Raw genomic sequence first — 18,563 nt, 5'->3', positions numbered from 1 at the left:
TGTGACCAATGCGATGAACAGACCAAAAAAAACAATTTGCAGAGAAATGTGCTTGTTTTGTGTTTTAACAAAGTCAAATTATTTTTAATGAGGACTGGTACGACGGATGACATCACAATGGCTGTGATGACGAAAAATTGTGTGACGTGAGATGAGCAGCCATAAACAGGAACGTTTTGCATGAAAAGCTGAAATGTAGTTATGCCCGTTTAATACAAATACATAAAAAATATAAATGACAAAATGTATATATGTTTTTTTATCTTTAACTTTTCTTTCTTTTTAAATACTCGGGAGATTGTTGTACAGATTGTTGCTCACAAGTAGCACATGCGCCTAACAGCAGATCGGCACGTGACGAAATTGTTATTTTGATTTTTTTTTAAATCCCGTCCTAAGCGTCCCCACGAAAAAGACGTGAGCGCGTACGGTGTCTCCGTCAGTGACGTAGCAGCAGCTGCGGGAGCGCGCGCGTTCCTCCTGAGCGTCAGGCAGTGCGCGAGCGGAGACTGAGAGCAGAGCAGCACCAGCGGGATCCCGGCGATCGCTCATACACACACACACACACACACACACCCCGTCCCTCACGGTCAGGAGGTCCACTTGGCAACACTTGAGCGGCCTTTTCCTTGAGGCAACGGGAACATTGACCAATGTCGGACGGCAACGAAGACGTCCCGGCGTCGGAGGAGACGCTGGTGGAAGATCAGGTCCGTAAATTGGCCTTTTATGACGACCCGCTCGTGTAGGAGGCAAATAGGCGGGAGCGCGATTGACTTTGTTACGAGTGCTAGCTTCACGCTAAGGCTAGCCCGTTCCCCCTAGTTGATTATCAACATACCGTCACAGTCCATTTTTGTGTTAATTTATTACAATGTATAATGTAATGATGTATGCTGGGTGAGATGCATTGAATACATGTCCGGTGTGGTTTGTGGAGGACTAACGCGAGCTAGTGTTAGTCAGCAAGCTAAGCAGCTGTCATGACATTCTGAGGTGGGGGGGCGGCTAGCTTCAGAGCTAACTTGGTCCTCGTCTGTGCAGACAGCCTCGGCCTACAATAAGAGATTTACTTTCACTCCAAGCACCGTCGGCGTGTATTGCCGTTAGAGGTCCTTCGAACGTACCGGCCCCGACACAACCCACACCAGAGCGGCTTTTGACAGCACGGTTAGCGGTCTGACCGACGCTCGGTAGCCTCTTGCACGCTAGCTCGACTGATTTTGACGAGTGCTGAGGCATTGTCGAGCAGATGTCTTTCACCCTCGTGTTGGTCTTGTGCTATCACCGGTTCAAATGTGATACATTTAGTCGCGTTTATTCGTGGACCAAGACCGCCGTGAATACCAATAAAATAAAATAAAATACACGAATAGGAGACTCTCCCCTAAAACATTTGCCTACATTATGTCAAATCCCAAAGGTAAACCAGACTTTGTATTCTGAGAAATATAGAGGGCTTCGACATTTGTGCTTCAAACGGGAACGTAGCGCTTGACCATGGTGGTAGGCGGCTGCTTCGCCTTTTCATTGCGAACCCCACTACGTAGTAAAGTGTAAAGATTTGGATTCGTTTATGTGACTGAAGTTGTTAGTGTTTTTGTTGAAATCTGACAATCTGTAGCGATGGAAAGGTGCACAGAGACTTTAGACGGCCAGGTGAGTGCGCGATAAATTGCGTTTGATTGGAGATTTGGGACCTTGTCAACTTTAGCAGCAAAACTGGATTGCTGACCCGGCAAAAGTAAGTAATGGCCAGCGTGACGATCTTGGCAATTATTATACAAGTGTGTACACAATAGTCATACGGTAGTAGTCATCCGAAGTTCGTTTTACAGTAGTGCTATGACGTAGAGGCAAATGAATGTAATGTTCTCATCCACTACGTGCGCTTTACAACCATTTCTACAATTAACATTTGGTCCATGCAAAATGTCGTGTAAAACAATTGATTAGGGCTAATCGTGTTGGATACCATGATAGTCAGCCAAAGGCTCTTCACTGTTTGCTCTTCTTACTGGTGGTCGTCAGCAATGATTTTAGGGAGTCTTGAAATAATTGGTATAATTGACGCTATTAATGCACTTCTTGTCACATTAGAGGTCCAACTCGGTGCCGTGTAGCCACGCCAGCATCTGGGGTCCTAAGTCAAAGAGGCTGGCTTCCGAGGGTGGTCTGTATCTGGGGCAAGATAATTACAAACTGCCTTGCTCGACCAGTTTGGCCCCCAGCTGTGCTTTGCTGCCTTGACTCATGAGTTGAATTCATTGCACCACCACGCTCATAACTCAAAACACTTGTCTGAAATCATTCCCCATTAAAATGTTGTATTGTTTCTTTTTAGCAGTAAGCTCGTTGTTGCATTGTTTTCATTCCGCAGTAAGCTCGCTGACTTTCCTTAGTTCATTTGGTTTGGCTAAATACACGTGTCAAACTCATGTGTTTTAGTTTTAAACTCCAACTGTGTTGATAAACAACTCAAAGCAAACGCTCTGCAGTGAATTGTTTATTATCTGCTTCTTGTTGTCAAATTGGCTGCCAGCATACAGCTTTGCCGCTCAAATTTTTGCACGTACAACTTAGCGTTGTGCTGAATATAGTTGTAATAACAGAGCGCTGCGCTTGTTTCCCTTCAACGTGGTGGTCCCATCAGGAGTTCAAGGGGTACACTGACACCCTAAGGCGGCGGAGGGAACGTAAACAAAAGCGGGGCTGCCGAGCTAAGCTCTGGCTAGGCCGATGGCGAGCCACTCACACCGCCGCTGAAGAGCCTTTCTACCTCCGAGGCCAGATCCATAGCAGAAAACGGGTGAACTGGAACCGCAACTAGCAGGAATTTGCTGTGTTCGGTCAGGACTCTTGCATTTTATTAATGACGGAAACCTGGCGGCCGGAGGGGTTGTGCGCCGTGCGCACACGTTCGGGCTTTTTACGCATGGCTAACGTGGAATCAAAACATGGCGCCAACATTCTAACGGTCATGTATTTTGAAAGTCTCACAGACCACACGCTAACAATTCCGTCCAGTCTCGTCAACGAAAACTCATACACGTCTCGTCATATTTTAGTCACCAAATATCCACATTTTGCTTGTCATCGTCTCGTTACTGTCCTGAAAAAGGGGCGTTAACGAAATCATTTCGTCATCGTTGGCGAAAACAACACTGCAAGGCGGCTGCACTTAATTTTCCAGATGAAACTTTGTCGAGGCTCTGTCGATCAACGAAATATTTTGGTTCAGTCTGGAAGTGGCCTGGTCCCAAATAGCCCATGAGCCGGCACCGGTACCGGTCGGCGGCCCGGCGGTTAGAAACGGCTGCCATTCGGTTCGCTCGTTCCTTTAAACGTAGGCAGGGGTTTGGGTTATGGTGAGTTCTCCAGGCTTACCTTGAATGGCTAGTTAGACGTTTTTTGAGCTATAATCCTTTGCTTGTTCATTTTTTTAAAATGATTTTTGACGTGTTGTATTGCAGGAGGTTCAGGACAAAGTGATCAATCCAGAGAAAGCGGAGGAGGCCAAACTGAAGGCCAGATACCCAAACTTGGGGAATAAACCCGGGGGCTCTGATCTACTTCGTAAACGTCTTCAGAAAGGGGTAAAAATCTTGACAACTTGAAATTGTGTCCCTTCAACTTGTTGAACTCATCTGTAATGTTTCTTATCATTTTTTGGGGCGCATTCTGATTCATATTGCGTTTGAGGAAAAAGAGTTAATCCACCCGTGTTTCGCCATCTCAGGGGGGCGGCCATTTTGAAAATGACATCACAGTCGCTCAGGTAATGACCAATCAGTTCACCCGTTTTCTGAAGCTGAGCCGTGATTGGTCGTTATCTGAGCAACTGCGATGTCATTCTCAGTCGACAGAAGTGACAAAATGGCCACCCCTCTGCCGAGAAGAATGATAAGGGATCCCCCAAATCCAGGTGTGAAAAACTTGTTGCATCAGTCCCAAGAAGACTCATGGCCGTACTGGCACAAAAGGGTGCTTCTCCTTAATACTGAGCACGGGGTCTGAATACTTCCGACATATGATATTTCAGTTTTTCCTTTTTTCATAAATATGCGAAAATGTCTAAATTGCAGGGGGGGGGTTTTCTGTCATGATGCGGTGCTGAGTGTACATTAATGAGAAATAAAATGAACTGTTTTGATTTTGGATGCAATGACACAAAGAGTGAACATTTTCAAGAGGTCGTAATACTTTCCGTACCCACTGTAAGTCGTATCCGACAAACGCGATATCAGAATCCGAATGCCATGTTTAGAATAGCGGGGACGCGTGGCTGATTCTTGTGTCCCTGGTGTTTTCCAGCAAAAGTACTTTGATTCGGGTGACTACAACATGGCCAAAGCCAAGATAAAGAACAAGCAGCTGCCGGCGGCGGCGGCCCCCGAGAAGACCGAGATTACGGGGGACCACATTCCCACCCCCCAGGACCTGCCCCAGAGGAAACCCTCCCTGGTGGCCAGTAAACTGGCAGGCTGATGACGCCCTGCCGCGCCGCCATCTAGTCAAGAGCTTGTAACGCGACTTTTCCCACCCCCTCCCAGGAGCACCTGTTTAGCCGCTCGGCAGGAAATGCCTCGCCACCTTTCAAGTCGTCTTGACCTTCCCCAGACGCCACTGGCCGCTCTTGTCTCCCACCCTCATTGCCCCTTCTCTTCCTTGCCATGTATATTTCCATTTGTCTCTTATTCTTCTCATGTAAGATACACTGAAAGACAGCACGTCAACCAGGGCTCGATGGCCCAAGGCGTGCAAGTGTGTGCTTGTGTATATACTGTAGTATGTTTCATTTTGTTTTTGGCACGGGGGGCAGACATCAGCCGTTTAGCATTTCACATCCCATTTGTATTGTATTCCCCCCTTCATTAATGCAGGGGTCCTCCCAACTTAGAAATTGCCTTCCGCTCCGGATTCCAAACTGTCTGAAATACATCACCCAACGGAACCTCGGTTCATAAGTAAGACGTTCACGCACAAAAAATGTTTGAAGAAATATTCACACACTGCGCGTTGTTAGACGAACAGACAGTCGACAGTTGTGCTTCCTTGCACGCTGCGTGAACGTCTTTGGCTCAGTGGAGCCACCAAAACTGCTTGGGCGCATGCACCCAACAGCAAAATTAAGATGACCCCAAAATGATTACTGGAGAGAAACAAGCGCAGGGCTCTCATGAATCACAACAAACACATTTGACATCATAAATGGCGAGTTGTAGATGTAATCATTCATTTTCATTTGTTCATTATCTGGGCCGTCAAATTATGTCACAAATAGAAGTATGGCCCCAGAAAACACACATTTTCACCAGGACACACACACATGCATAAATGGGTGCGTTTTCAGAATTGGCGAGGCCTCCAAAATTGCTGGAAAGAAGAAGAAAGTGATTGCAAGAGGGCCTGAGAAGCCAGCGGCTATGCTCACGGCTAAGGATGTATTCAGAGATACTGTATTCAAAGGCCTGCTTGGCGCAGGAACGTTGCCCACGGCGTGATAATTAAGCGGCAGTCCCTTTTAGCTCTGAGTCTCCTTCCCACTTGGCAGAATGTAGGAAATGGCTTTGCGCAAATCTGCGCACACTCTTGCCAGGGTCTTTAACCAGGGTCCTCGTAGATGACGTTTCCCCTCAGATTGTGCTAAATACCAGCTAGCATCTGAGCCGTGCATGTATATGGCTGCCCTCCTGTTCATTTGTGCCATTTTATGTAAATAAAATAGTTTTGCACAAATGTTGAATGGCTGCATTGTCCCCTGCCCAACACACACACACTTTGCTGATCCTTTTCAAATCTAAAGTTAACAGAAGGAAGGGAATAGCTTGCTCTCACTGACGCGAATGAAGGAGTCCTTCAGGGAGGAGTTCTGGAGCTGCTTGTGTAACCCATCGGTCAAACTCTTCCAGCATTCTCCTCTACTTTATCTCGCCTTGTTGCTGTAAAGTGAAGCAAGTCTATTCGGACACAATGGGCAGAACATTGTGTTTCTCCAGGTGCTCCCGTTCCCTTCCACACTCCAAGAACATGTGTGTTAAGGTTGACTGAAAACTGAAGTGTCCAAAGGTGCGAATGGCAATGCTTGCCGTGTGGCACCCAGTCCAGGGTCAGCTCGAATCGACTCAAGCTCACCTACAACCCAATGAGGACACACTGAGACCGAGTTGTGTAAAACAGAATATTTGGGACCTTGTTGACGAATGTGAGTTTTGTATGAAATGTGATACATGCATGCAGGGTCAGAATCGAACCTGTTTCAATCCGATCTGACTTCCCAAGCCTTAAAGTAGTTCAGGTGCCGAACTTGCCTCATTGATTCAACCAGCTGTTTCATATTTGGAACGTTTTTGTAGGCTATCACACAGTGTTTTACTACCATCGTGAGTGAACTTGAGCCTATCCCAGCTGACACCCTGGACTGGTTACTGTCCACTTGTTAATGACTCAATTCAAATGTACTGCACATTCTGTAAGTCATTTTTTTTTTTTTTTAAATACCTACGATTCACATAACCTACTCGTGGATATCTTTTCATCCATCCAGAAAATGCTACTGATGGTTTATACGGTTTTTTTTCTTGTTGTTGTTGTCAAGAATTTGGGGGGGAGTTAAAAAAAAATCTTCGCAATTTGGACATCAATTAAACGCACATTTTTGTTATTCGAGGCTGGCCCGGCCCCGATCCTACGCGAATAGTGGGGCCCCATTGTATTTGTCAAACTGTTATTTATGATGAATGTCTGTATTATGCTGCCATCTGGTGGCTCAGGCGCGCACACCATGAAGTGCATAATGTTAATACAGTACACAATTGGGGCATTAAAGGCTCTTTATCGTGCACGTTTTGGAGCTCTTTGTCATGTTAAAGTGCAGATTCGTCACCAAATGGTGTTTTCCTCCATTCAGCAATCTCGAAGCATTCCTGTTCTCTCCGCAACAGCTCCGCCCAATCCAAGACAACATTGGGGTCCCCAATCTTAAACGCTTAAGATTGAGTGCAGACTAAAACACGGTCACTTTCTCCAAGCAGCCGGTGTGACGCCCCGACATGCGTGTCCAGGTAAGAGGCGCTCACCTTTGCTGAGGCCCCGCCCTCGCCGTCCGGAGCTTTGCTGTTCTGAAGAAATTCACCACCATGCGCTCGCCCGCACATGCGTGTCCACACATTACCATGTAAATGGGTGAATACTACATAAATGTTGGATAATGATTGCCATTTGACTCTGAATCGAGGACTCCACAATGTTCTTATATTCTGTTTCCGGGGCGCTGCGGTAGCCGGCTTTAGGATGATGTCATGAAAGGGGCGTGGCAGCCACACGGGGAGATGCCGAGTTTTAGTGAACCAGGCGTCTTCCGAGTCAGAAAAATAGCCACCAAAAGAACTCATATTTCATTAGAAAGTAAATTGGCACTGTGCCAAAGATAATATATAATCAGATATATGCCCATAGTCACCTGTGGAAAGCTTAAAATAGCATGCTATCGGCCCTTTAAAGTAGCACATCACTATGCACAAACGGATTAATTTTTGTGCATTCTATTCAATGATATTATAACTATTTTAAAGTACAATATATGATGTTCAGTGCAACTTATTGCGCGGCTGGAACGGGTTAATGGCGTTTCCATTTACTTCAATGGTGATGGAGCATGATTTGAGATTAGTGTTTAAGTGACTACTGCTAGGGTGGTCTCGGGGCGAATTGACAAGGCAACACTGCGGTTGATCTTTTCTGCTTGTAGTTCAGCCCGCCACCAGCCAGTGTCGCTGTTTCCCCTTGGGGCATCTCCACCTTTTGCTGCTTTTTTCTTTTTTTTTTTTTTTTTTTGGGTGGGAGGGGTGGTGGGTGATTCATTTCATCCATCATACCCAGAATGCAAAGTGAGATAGCCGACCCTCAGTAGCCTTGCACCGGCTTTCTTTTCAGCTTGATCATGACCAGGAGGGACACCTACACGCTTTGAGAGACACGCACACACAGCGAACGGCGACGTGGTCCGCCTCATGCAAACACAAGACGAGTCCCATGCAGCTCGGACAGGCGCCCGACTTTTAGCCCCGATTGGCGTGAGCTTGTAGCGGCTGTCATGGCAGCGTCGGAGCTGTACACAAAGGTAAGCAAAGACGAGTGGAAGCTAAGCGGGCCCGGTTGACGTTGACGTTGACGTTGCATGCCGAGTCTCCCCGAAACGTGCGTCTTTTGCGGCTAACGTGGACGAAAACGTCACGTCCAGCCGAAACCGCGGCGGCGTCCATGTCGTGCCGGTTGCTGGGCGAAGATGCATCAAAGGCATTGCCAATGTGAAGATAGCGCACGCTTACTTTGTGTTTTATTTTTCCTTACCCTAATTGAAGAGGCGAATCCATCTTGGATTATATCTGTCCGCAATGTCGGTGTCACCTTGATTGTTTACCCCGAGTATGTCATCCATAGCCGGCCTTGAAGTGGCATCATGGGCTGGGTGATGCAAAGGCGGTGCCTGCCGTCACGGACACGCAGGTTTTTTTTCTCCACCTTAATCCTGACGTAACTCCCATGGGTAGTGTTTACTTCATTATTGTTGACGCAATGTCTTGTAAACAAACAAAAAAAGGGAGTTGTGTTGATGATTTCTAAGCAGTGCGGGTACCGACGAGGTGATGCTCTTAAGACGCCACATCCGCACACTCGAGCATGCTTGTTGTTGTCGTCGACAGGGGAGGCACAGATGAGGCCTTGACACATTCGAGCTGTTTCGATGTCTTTCTTGTGTCGTGTGTGTGTGTGTGTGTGAGTTTGTGAAAAGCAGTCCACTTGATGGCGATGTTTTGTCATTGGTTTGTTGTGTCTTTTTTAATTTTCTTCTCCGTTTTTCCCCCGCAAATACTAATTACGTATTGATTTTTTTCCCCCAAAATTTATTTTTCCATTATTATTTTCTGTTGCATTCTTTACTCTATGTGCATTTTTAGCCACTGTTTTATTTAACTCTCCCCTTTAATATATTTTGGTCAAATTATTGTATTGTTTTTGATCATTTTTGTTGTTGTTATTACTGTTTTATTGCTTTTTTACTATGTCCCCCATATGCCTCATATTTTTCTCACTATTGTCTTGATTTTGGAGGTGGCGTTTTCCCAGTGTTTTTGTGTTCCTCCCTAATATTTATGTATTTCTTCCTATTTTCATTTTTCCAACAATTTTTATATTTTTCTTCTTAGTGTTTTTTCCCAATAGTTTAGTCATTTTCCTTTTGCTGGGCGGTCATTTCCCCTATTTTTCGCAAGTGTTTTTGTCCTAATATTCTCTAAATCTGAGTGTATTTTTCATCCAACATCGTAGTATTTTATTTGTTGTATATTTTAGTTTTTGTGTTCTACTTTTGAATTTAAAAATAATGTGATGTGCATGTTTGGAGCTGAATCCTCAACCCCCCCCCCCTGCTTTGACAGCTGTCGTCATTGTTTTGTTGTGGCAGAGGGAAGCTGCGTTTGTCTTTGAGCAAGTGGTGCTTAAAGCTGCGCCGCGGCGTACCACCAAGCCTCTGAGGTGGAAGTTATCTCGTCTAAAGATCATTTGATGAGGCTTTGTCAGCGGCGTGTACTGTATGTGCGCAGCAGTTTGTGTGCCGGCGAGATGCTGCGATCAAGCGTCACATCCGGACACTCGAGCATCCTTGTCGCTTTAGCACCCTTGCTGCTGCTTGTTGTTGGCGTGGACTCAGTAGAGAGAGAAGAACTGACGCCTTATGGAAGAGGCACATTCCGGTCACTGTGATAGCTGAAAGGGGCTCGGGTCACTATTATGTTTGTGCATGTGTGTTTATCTGTGTTTGTGAGTGTGTGCGCGCTTGCGTGTTTGGCTTAGTCTCCCATCCCCCTGCTTTGACGGCCGTCGTCATGTTTTGTTGCGGAAAACCGTACTGGCCATTGGCCAAGCAGAATACGTGGCGGGACTTGCATGAGGCAGGACCGAGCCTTCACAACCGCAGAGAGAAACGGAATGTGTAAAGTGCAATATATGGCTATTTCTTGATCCCTGATGCATTTTGAAGAAAGCATGCTACAGGCATGATATTAAGACACATGAGAACTGTTTTGAAATGTCAAACAATATATATAGGTTTTTTTCCCCCAACTATGTAATTTTGTCCAATATTTGTGTAACTTTCATTTAATATTTTTGGATTTTCTTCCCCATATTTTGGTATTTTATTCTAATATTATTGTATTAAATAGTGGAGCATTTTTCTTTTCTAAATGTGCGTCATCATTAGGGTTTTGAAATATTCAACTGATTCATCTCTGTCAGCGTGACGTAACGATCAGCGAAACGTCAGCGAATTGCGTAAGACCTCAATTTAGTGACTACCACTACCACACGCGCCATTGTTTATTTGGATTGTGTGCGCTCATGAACAGCTGGAAAAAGTTAGCCACAAGGACCATGTACAATAAGTTAGCTAGCGAAAGTGTTGTCGCACTCGCCGACGAACACCCGTTTAAAAATTGAGGCGGACCGGCCTACAGACGGGTACGATTTTCTTCCCCGGGAAAAAAATGGGAATGATGGATGACGGAAGGGCAGCCATGCTGCAGACGGATGACGAATGACGCTCAATTTTTAGTGAAATGCCCAGCTCAGTTTTTTTCTCAGTTGTGTCTTGCTGCTATTAACTATTTTGCTATAGTTGGAATGCAGAATAGTCATTTTGTATAAGAATGCAGCACTTTGTTCCCCGCTCACTAAATTAACCGCGGCAGCTTGTTGGCTTTTTTTCTTTTCTTTTTTTCTTAAGAGCAGCTAAATGGCTGCTTCAGCGGGGCTGCAAACACTGCGTTCCGTGTTTGTGGGGCCTTTGAATAGCGCCGTGTGTCTCTGATGTCAAACGCGGCTCTGTCGTTTACTTTGGTGGAATACACTCTGCTCATTGTGCGTGTGAGGCTGCCTTATAGAGAGGCTTATTGAGCGTGTGTGTTAGCTGTGTGGTTAGCATGCACACACTGCACAAGTCTGCTTCAGTTGATGTGTAGGTGTGTTTGATGTGAAGACCACAACCGGCACACCTGCCCACCCCAGAACTTAGAGATGTATGTAAATGCCATATCGCGATGATAAGATAACCTTCGTTAGTCTCACAATGCGCACATTTACCAGCACAGAAATTACGGATGACAATTGTACAAATATTGGGAAGAAAAATAGCAGATTATTTGCAAAAAAAAAAATAGTGACATTTTGGTGAAGGAAAATACAACGGGAACCTTCTGCCATATTTCCTTGCAACATAACGTGACTGACGTCTCGGCTCTCAAGAGTCCTGTCTTCAAGTCGTCTACGGTTCGCGTCTTCCATGGTCACGATGATTCAAATTTCAAATAGTAATGCGTGGAAAAAAATTCTCCCGAGTTTAGCGCTAAGCAGGATCGAGAGCTGTTTAAAAATGAATTTCCAGTTTGCCGACAATAATCCACATTTCCGTACATTTGACGTTTTGTGCAAATAATGAGCATTTTTCTTGCATAATGGATGGATGCTGTCAGATAAAGCGACTAAATCGAGAAGTGAAAGTGTTGAAGGGTTGTGAAATTATTGTAGAGAGAAGCAGAGGGAGCATAATCTCACCGAATGAAGAAATGCAGTGCTGCATTAAGATGACTCACAGCTGGAAACTCAGCACATCATTTTGTTGTCTTGCAACAACTCAAGCTTCCGTTCTTTGTTTGTTTTTTTCCTTTTTAAATTGAATCTGTTCATGAGTAATATGGTGCTACTCGAGAAAACAAAAGTTACAAATGTAACTGTGGTTCTAAGAATGCCGAATGACCCGAGTGTTCTGTCACTCAGAATCCTCGTGACAAGACTGCGTAGGAAATGAAACTGTAGTGACACCGGAACTTAGACCGTCCCCGGTCATCTGGGGGTCACGTGTGACATTGACGTTGGTATGCATACTGGAACAAGGGAACATTGAGCGCTTTCAACACTGCCTCTGGCGGTCAGCAAGGATGAAGCATCCACTGAAAAGTTTGTGTCTTCTTTCCTCCCCCTGTCGAAAATGTTTGTTTGCTTTATTGATGGCTCTTGAAAATATACAAATACGAGGAAAAATGCAACCACAGGAAAAAAAAAAAGGAAAACTAATAGAGGAAAATATTTGGACAAAAATATTAGTCAATCGAAAAAATATCTGGCATTGAGCCGATTCACAATGTGTGCGCGCATTAGCAAGTAAGTGCCTCAATATTAGGTGTTCGGTCATTGTAGGTTATCTATTTCTTTGTGAATGTTGTTGTTATGTAAAAAAAAAAAAGGAATATTGTGATTTTTTTTTTTTTTTTACAATATCGCGAGCTTTTAATGTATCGCCAATCCCCCCGCAATATCAAGATGATTATCGTATTGTGACATTTGGATATCGTGACATCCCTAAGATTATGGTGTTTTGCAGAAAGGACAAGAAACAGTCTCTCTCTAGCTGTTCCAGTGGCAACGAAAATCAAAGGGACCTTTGAGAAAATTTGCGGGATGAGTCACGATGATTCGCCTTTTCGACCGTCATGAACGCCGATTTCGTTTGTAAATGTAAGCGCGGGCACTCTTCTGTAAAACCTGCCGGCTGACACCTTGAGTCCAGGGTGTTAGCGTGCGTGTCGTGCCAAAGGTCCAACAGCTTGGTTCTCAAATCGAAGGTCGCTTAGCCATGTCGAAACATTTTCAACGTGAGGGCCCCGCTGGCGCAGTAGCTGATTGGTTTTATTCTTTTGCATGAAATTGATTTTTTTTCTTTGGCAGGAAATGACTCCCTCGTGAAAGTAGAGAGTCGACGACTACTTTGGTCTGTGCTGGCGTTGTCCCAGAAGACCAGACTTTGTGGTGGGTCTTGCCTCTAAAATGGCAGGCGGGTGGGCACCTCTGCTCCGGCAGTGAATGAATTCCTTCAAAGTTGCGTAATATATTGGACACGGATGTCACTTGCCAGTTGCCGATTTGCTTTCGAGCGGCGCCCATGTCGGCCTCGTCCGAAAACTCGCGTGAAGCATTTGCACACTCGGGCCCCGTCTGTAGCGTTGACATCACAAAGTCCTGACACAGCGAGGACATATTTCTGAGGACAAGCGCATGTTGCTAATTCTATTGCATTTCTTTGCGCTGGCAAACAAATCCCATTTGCAGCCAATACGTGTTGTCGGCTCGCACAAAGGGTGACGTGACAGGAAGGAGCCGTTGTCGATCCAAGGCTGCGCTCCGGCAGCGGGCCGAGACGGCGTCTCGCTCCGTCGGCAGCGGCGCTGCTGGATTTGTGGGCGAGCCTTGTTTTTCCTCCCGGCTCGGCGGAGTCTCATGTGATCCGCCAAGGAGGACGGCGAGTGTGACGGGCAGCCGGGAGGACCAGTCAGCGCGTCGCAGGAGCGCAAAGTCTTCCGGAGCCTCCGCTCGAGTCGTGTGCGCCGCCACTACGGGGAGCTTCCGTCCTCGCGTGCGCTGTTGAGTTGGACGCGGACGCTCGGAGGCATCCGCAGAAGCATGAGCTGGAAGCTCGGCCGACAACATGAACCGCGAGCTGGAGTATATGTTCGTCGATGTAAGTTTTTGCTCGCTATTTCAACTAATTCAATTGACTAATGCTCGTGAGGAAGCTTTTTTTTCTTTCTTTTCAATCAGAATTGTGCGGCTCCCTCATGGGGACACACCCTAACTTGGTGGTCCGTGGGCTTTAGACTGGATAGAGTTGTTATCACCCTTGTTGGCCTTACTGTCAACTTGTCTTTTTTTTTTTTTTTTTGTCTTTCCTTGGATAGTCCGGATGCTTATTTTAGGCCTTGGGGTTGCAAACGGTCACCCATTGAAACTTGTGTTCTGGAGCTCAGATACTTGTGTGCGTTCAATTCCTGTTTGTGGATTTATTGGAGGCAGTGCCGGCGAGCTTGAATCGTGATCAACTTGCGATGGACTGTTGTCCGTTGCGGGAGAGACAAGTTCACGCAACACTCGTCGTCACTGGTCCACTTAATGCCATTAGAGCACGCGCGGCGTCTTAAGCCAAGATCCGAGTTTGTCGTCATCAAGTTCACCTTCGGGCGGACGCCGACTTGGCCGCTAGTCCGCCCACTAGTGCCGAGGCGTCACGCCGAGCAGAAAAACAGCAGCTTCTCACATGAGTGGCATCATGTGACGACGCGCCAGCGGGCCGCCGCTCCGTCCGCTTTGCTTTCTCTGGGGGAAAAAAGTGCACCGAGTGCATTTCACATTCCGTGCTGAACCTTGGTCAAAATGAGGGACTATCTTGATTTGAAGGAATCATGTAGGCAAGAAAGGATCGCTTCAAAGAGGCTGAGTTCAGTGTGGGGATACTTTTAAGTGGACAGTGACGGTGCCTTTTGTGTGTGTGTGTGGGTTTTTTTTTTAAAGACATTGTGGTGGAGCTTGTGTTACGCAGGTCCTGCAAAAATAGCTGTAACAGATGCAGGGAGGCAGGCATTTACCCGCCAATATCCGTTTCCACCCCAAATCCAGCACAGGTGGGATATCGCACCACCCCACAAGATCCGCCGTTGACAGAATTAGACGACATCCCGCCTCGAAAGCCGGCAAATTCACGCTTTGACTTCAAGCCTGCGTTGCGTTTCGGTGCCTTGGAACCAACACAGGGATCGGCAAACTTTCCAAGGTCCAAAACCGCCTCCGTAATCCCAACGCCAATTACATAAAACTACCACGTGTATCCCCAAATGTATTTTGACGACGGCCTTGATGATCTTGCAAGGCTAGTGTTGTGTTTTGATGATAGTAGAGTCAAAATCAAGGGAAGAAAGTCACATTTTTAACAAGCGAATTTATAAAATGCATCTTTATTCTCAAACCTTTCCATTGGAGAAAAGACACCTATGTAAGACTGTATTGTTGAAAAGAAAATAGTAGATTCGTTGCTTGAGGACCAAAATGGGACTTTATTCCGATAATACACATTTTGTTCTTAAGCAAACTTAACAAAAAAAAAAACAAAAGGAGTCCGATTTTGAGCACGTTGCCAATGTTGCAACATGCAGTATTGTGGTAGGCGGCGGTCACGCGTTTTCCAAGTGACTCGATCGACCGACCGACCGACAACAACGAAGTGAGCTGTTTTCACAGCGGCGCCGTTACCGGCAACTTGGCCCTCGACGGAGAAGAATTGAGATCAAAAATAAATTCCTCCATGTCCGGCTTCGTGTGGATCCGGACCAGTGTTGAATAGGTTTTCCATATGCAAATGTAGCAATCGATAAATGTGGATGGGCTGAGCCATGCCTGATAAGGTGAAGGTGATAAGATCATCAATTGCACGGGTGCAGAGGAGTCACAGCGGGTCAGCCTGACGAAAAGCCAAAGGCTCAGCGGTCGGCATTAGCAAGGTCCTTTTAATCTGCGCAGATTGGTCCACGCTCAGGTTTAAGGCCACGCCCCCAAGCTTCAACCCGTCCTTGATGCACACTCGCCACTCTTGTGACTTGCGAACGTCGGTCTGGAATGAGGACGTTTGTCGACTTTGCTTTGCCGCGACAAGATCGACTTGGGCGGCTCTGCTCCAGCTCCGGGAGCAGCCTGGGAAGGCGTCGCAAATGGAACCGACTCAGCAGCTGTCTGGCCGCACGTCCCGGCTCGCCATCCCCAAGGTGATTTGAAATGCCTTGACACTCACCAGCCGTACTCAAAAGGCGGCGCGGCGCGGCACGGCACGACACGGCACGGCACCGCACCGCACGGCTAAACTGCAGCAGGCCGGGCAAACTAGTCGTCGTCTTCCTGACTGTTGTCGAGTTCGGGGTTTAAGTCTCTCCTGAGTTTACGTTTTCTTCTCTGCCTGCATTTTAGCTCCGGCTAATTTAGGTCTCCAGATGATGTGTGAATGTGATTGGCTAGGCTTGTCCCCTACTATTGACCGGTGAGCCTGCTTCTCACCCAAAAGCAATGGAAGAAGGCAGTTTGCGTCAAAAGGTCAGCTGTACCAAATGAAGTGGCGGTCAGGACGTCTGGTTCCCTTCTGAGCCCCAAGAGGTTGCAGCATCCAGGTTTTGGGTTCTCTTTTGGTGCCAAATTTCTGCTGAAATATTCTCACCGTGTACACGCGGAAGAGAAAGTCGTGGTAATTAAAAGGCGGTTTGCTTGGGTGCAATACGATTAGTCGCCGTTAAATCCTTTGATAGCCTAATCAGCTCGTGGGACCTAATCAGCCGGTGATGGTCCGTCGCAGCGAAAGCGGGATTAGCGTCATGCGATCCTCCCTCCGGCCTCGGAGGCCGTCGCACGGCGTCGGCTGTCTCGGTTGTTATTGGCGTCTCTTGCGTTGCCTTGCTCGCGACCAATCACGGCTCAGCTTGCGAGAACAGCTGAGCCGCGATTGGGCGTTACCTGCGCCCTGAGTACTTGTGATGTCATTTTCAGTCGACAGAAGTGACAAAATGGCCGCCCCCAAAGATGGCTAAAAACGAGTGCATTAACCCATTAAGGCCTAAAGCGCCTGGCTCAACAGCTCCCCAAAACCTAAAAGTCGCCTTTGGGATTACCCTTGAAAACCTGAAATTTTCCCAGAAATTCAACACTTACAAAACAATTTATAGCTCAGCCCCTGTAGCAGACAGAAACATCATTCCGAAAAGAATTAGAGATCTTAGAAATGTGGCTTTCACACAGACGGAGTTTATTAGGATTATTTACTGTTTCAATCAAAGATGTAAAAATAACGTGTCAGTGCAAGAGAAGGACTGTTTTAATTTTGAAAAAAATTGAGTGGGAATTACCATCCTTACAAACGTTACAAAGACATTGATGTCGTCATTTTCTACGAACCGGTCTGGTTCCGCCTTCGTTTGGGTTACGTCGTCACCACAGAAACGGAAGTCCATGTAATGGCGCTCGTCTGTAGAGTGGAACAGAGCCGCCGTGCCTTTGTTTTGAACGTGCGCATGACACACTTGAGTGCATCCAGCGTATGCTGTGGCGACTTCATTGCAGTGGGAGTCTCGGTCGCCGCCGATTTGTGTTTTGACCGCCCGCCGCCCGCTGGACGCCAGCCATCCGTTCAAGCCGCTGCCGTCTTTCATCTTGGAAATATGTCAACTAGCTGTCTGTGTGTTCCGACTTTCGCCTTGCCTCCAATTCCCTCCGGATTGCGTTTATTTGCAGCATCCGTCGGCGAGGCCTAATTGCACCTGATTGGGCTCGGCGCCTCGCTTCAAACGTGCAATAACTCAGATCACGGCGTGCGCTCGTTAGCACGGCGCCGATGCCTCCGCGAGGTGTGATGTTGCTCAAAAGTGGCCGCTGCTATTTTTAGCCCGCGCGCCAGCCCGTCAATTTGTCCTTCCTTGCCAGCCCCACCCCTTTTGGTTGCTAGGCTGCCTGCTGCGCTGCTCCCCGTGGGCAAACGAGAAAATGAAGCAACAAAGATGCTCTAGCGCATACCGAGAGGCACTGAGGACGCTTTGTTTGCGCCCGGTGAGGACACTGGCAAGCCAAGGGTTACAACAATGATCCTGTTCAAATGTCACTCTTAAACACCAACGCCAAAGTTTTCCAGTTGACATGGTAACGTTTCGAGCAGCAGACCTTGGCATTTTCTTTGCGTGCGACTTCCTGATGTTTGCTTGACGACGAGCAAAAATGTGCCTTTTGTCTTCCTCCCCACTCCTGCCTTGCGCTCGCATTGTAGCGCCGATTGGACTGAGCAATTACCGGACGGCATCTCGTCACCAAAGCGCTGCCGCAAAGTGGCCGTGGCTACTTTTGTGATTCGCTTTAAAAATGCAGACGCAATTAAACAGAAGGGCTGCTTGCTGAGGCCGGTGAAAATGGAATCAATCACTTTGCATTGCCGGTTCAAGTGGCACAATTCCGGGTTTTTTTCCCCCTCGTGGCACAATTGGAATATTGGAATTCAATTGGCACGGGAACGGATATTCTCAGAGGGGAATCAGGCCACCTTCCAAATGTGGATAAAAATCCCTTTTCTCCGCATTTTTAGCAAGGGGCCGTTGACACAAGATGGAAACGGACAACGGTAGTATCAATTTGGCCCTTTGTTTCCAAAAATCCGGAGGACGTCATCAAATGCGGTTCAACGTTTTGGAAAAGGACAAGTGGTACCATTTCCATGGAAATGCTTTCAAAGTAGTCTTACGGCCGTTGGATTTCGCAAGCTCGGCGCACATAATCAGAGGCCGTTTCTGTAACGTGGCCGTCCGTCTAGATACACGCAGACACGCGCGGCTGTCCGGGCCTCAGCGTGGCCTGATGTCATTACAAGGACGACCTCTGCCCACGAGCGTGTGTGCGCGCACGCAATTTCATGTCCGATCGGGAGTCTGCGCCATGTGACCGGCAGCGGTCGTCGCTGGTTTTCCACGCTCCGTGATCAGCTGATTACATCCAGTCTCAACCGCATGAGTGCCTTTTTTACAGTCAACTTTCTGTGCGTCTGTCTGTCGCCGTGCGTGCGAGTGGTAAGAAAGAGAGGGCCGATTGTGCGGCGGCACACAATCCACAAGTGCCCAATCTGACTTGCCGTTTGACTTCAGCAAGGTCTTCCCACAAAC

The 18,563-nt window shown here is 47.1% G+C and overlaps 2 protein-coding genes across 4 annotated transcripts in view; both read left to right on the top strand.

Annotated features, from left to right (window-relative positions):
- The first annotated feature begins 423 nt into the window (after nt 1-423).
- LOC147149535 (cAMP-regulated phosphoprotein 19-like) lies at nt 424-5,739 on the top strand. The gene is made up of 3 exons (XM_086026229.1): nt 424-710; nt 3,474-3,596; nt 4,315-5,739. The coding sequence occupies exons 1-3, from the start codon at nt 654-656 to the stop codon at nt 4,486-4,488; spliced, it is 354 nt and encodes a 117-aa protein (XP_085882355.1). The 5' UTR covers nt 424-653; the 3' UTR covers nt 4,489-5,739.
- A 2,117-nt stretch (nt 5,740-7,856) lies between these two features.
- The window catches only part of myo5aa (myosin VAa), a 47,821-nt gene continuing 37,114 nt past the window's right edge, over nt 7,857-18,563 (top strand). The window contains exon 1 of one of the 3 annotated variants that reach the window (XM_086024919.1): nt 7,857-8,122. In XM_086024919.1, the coding sequence (XP_085881045.1) occupies nt 8,096-8,122 (27 nt within the window). In that variant the 5' untranslated portion in view covers nt 7,857-8,095. Of the gene's footprint in view, nt 8,123-15,000; nt 15,645-18,563 lie in introns of those variants that run through there. The other 2 variants (XM_086024915.1, XM_086024916.1) reach the window with 2 other exon arrangements.

The sequence above is a fragment of the Filicampus tigris genome, chromosome 3 (genome assembly GCF_054856515.1).
Source record: "Filicampus tigris isolate MCC_2025a chromosome 3, RoL_Ftig_1.0, whole genome shotgun sequence".
In the NCBI taxonomy this organism is placed as follows: Eukaryota; Metazoa; Chordata; class Actinopteri; order Syngnathiformes; family Syngnathidae; genus Filicampus; species Filicampus tigris.
Note: the sequence above shows the minus strand (reverse complement) of the source record. Positions and strands in the feature narration are given on the sequence as shown.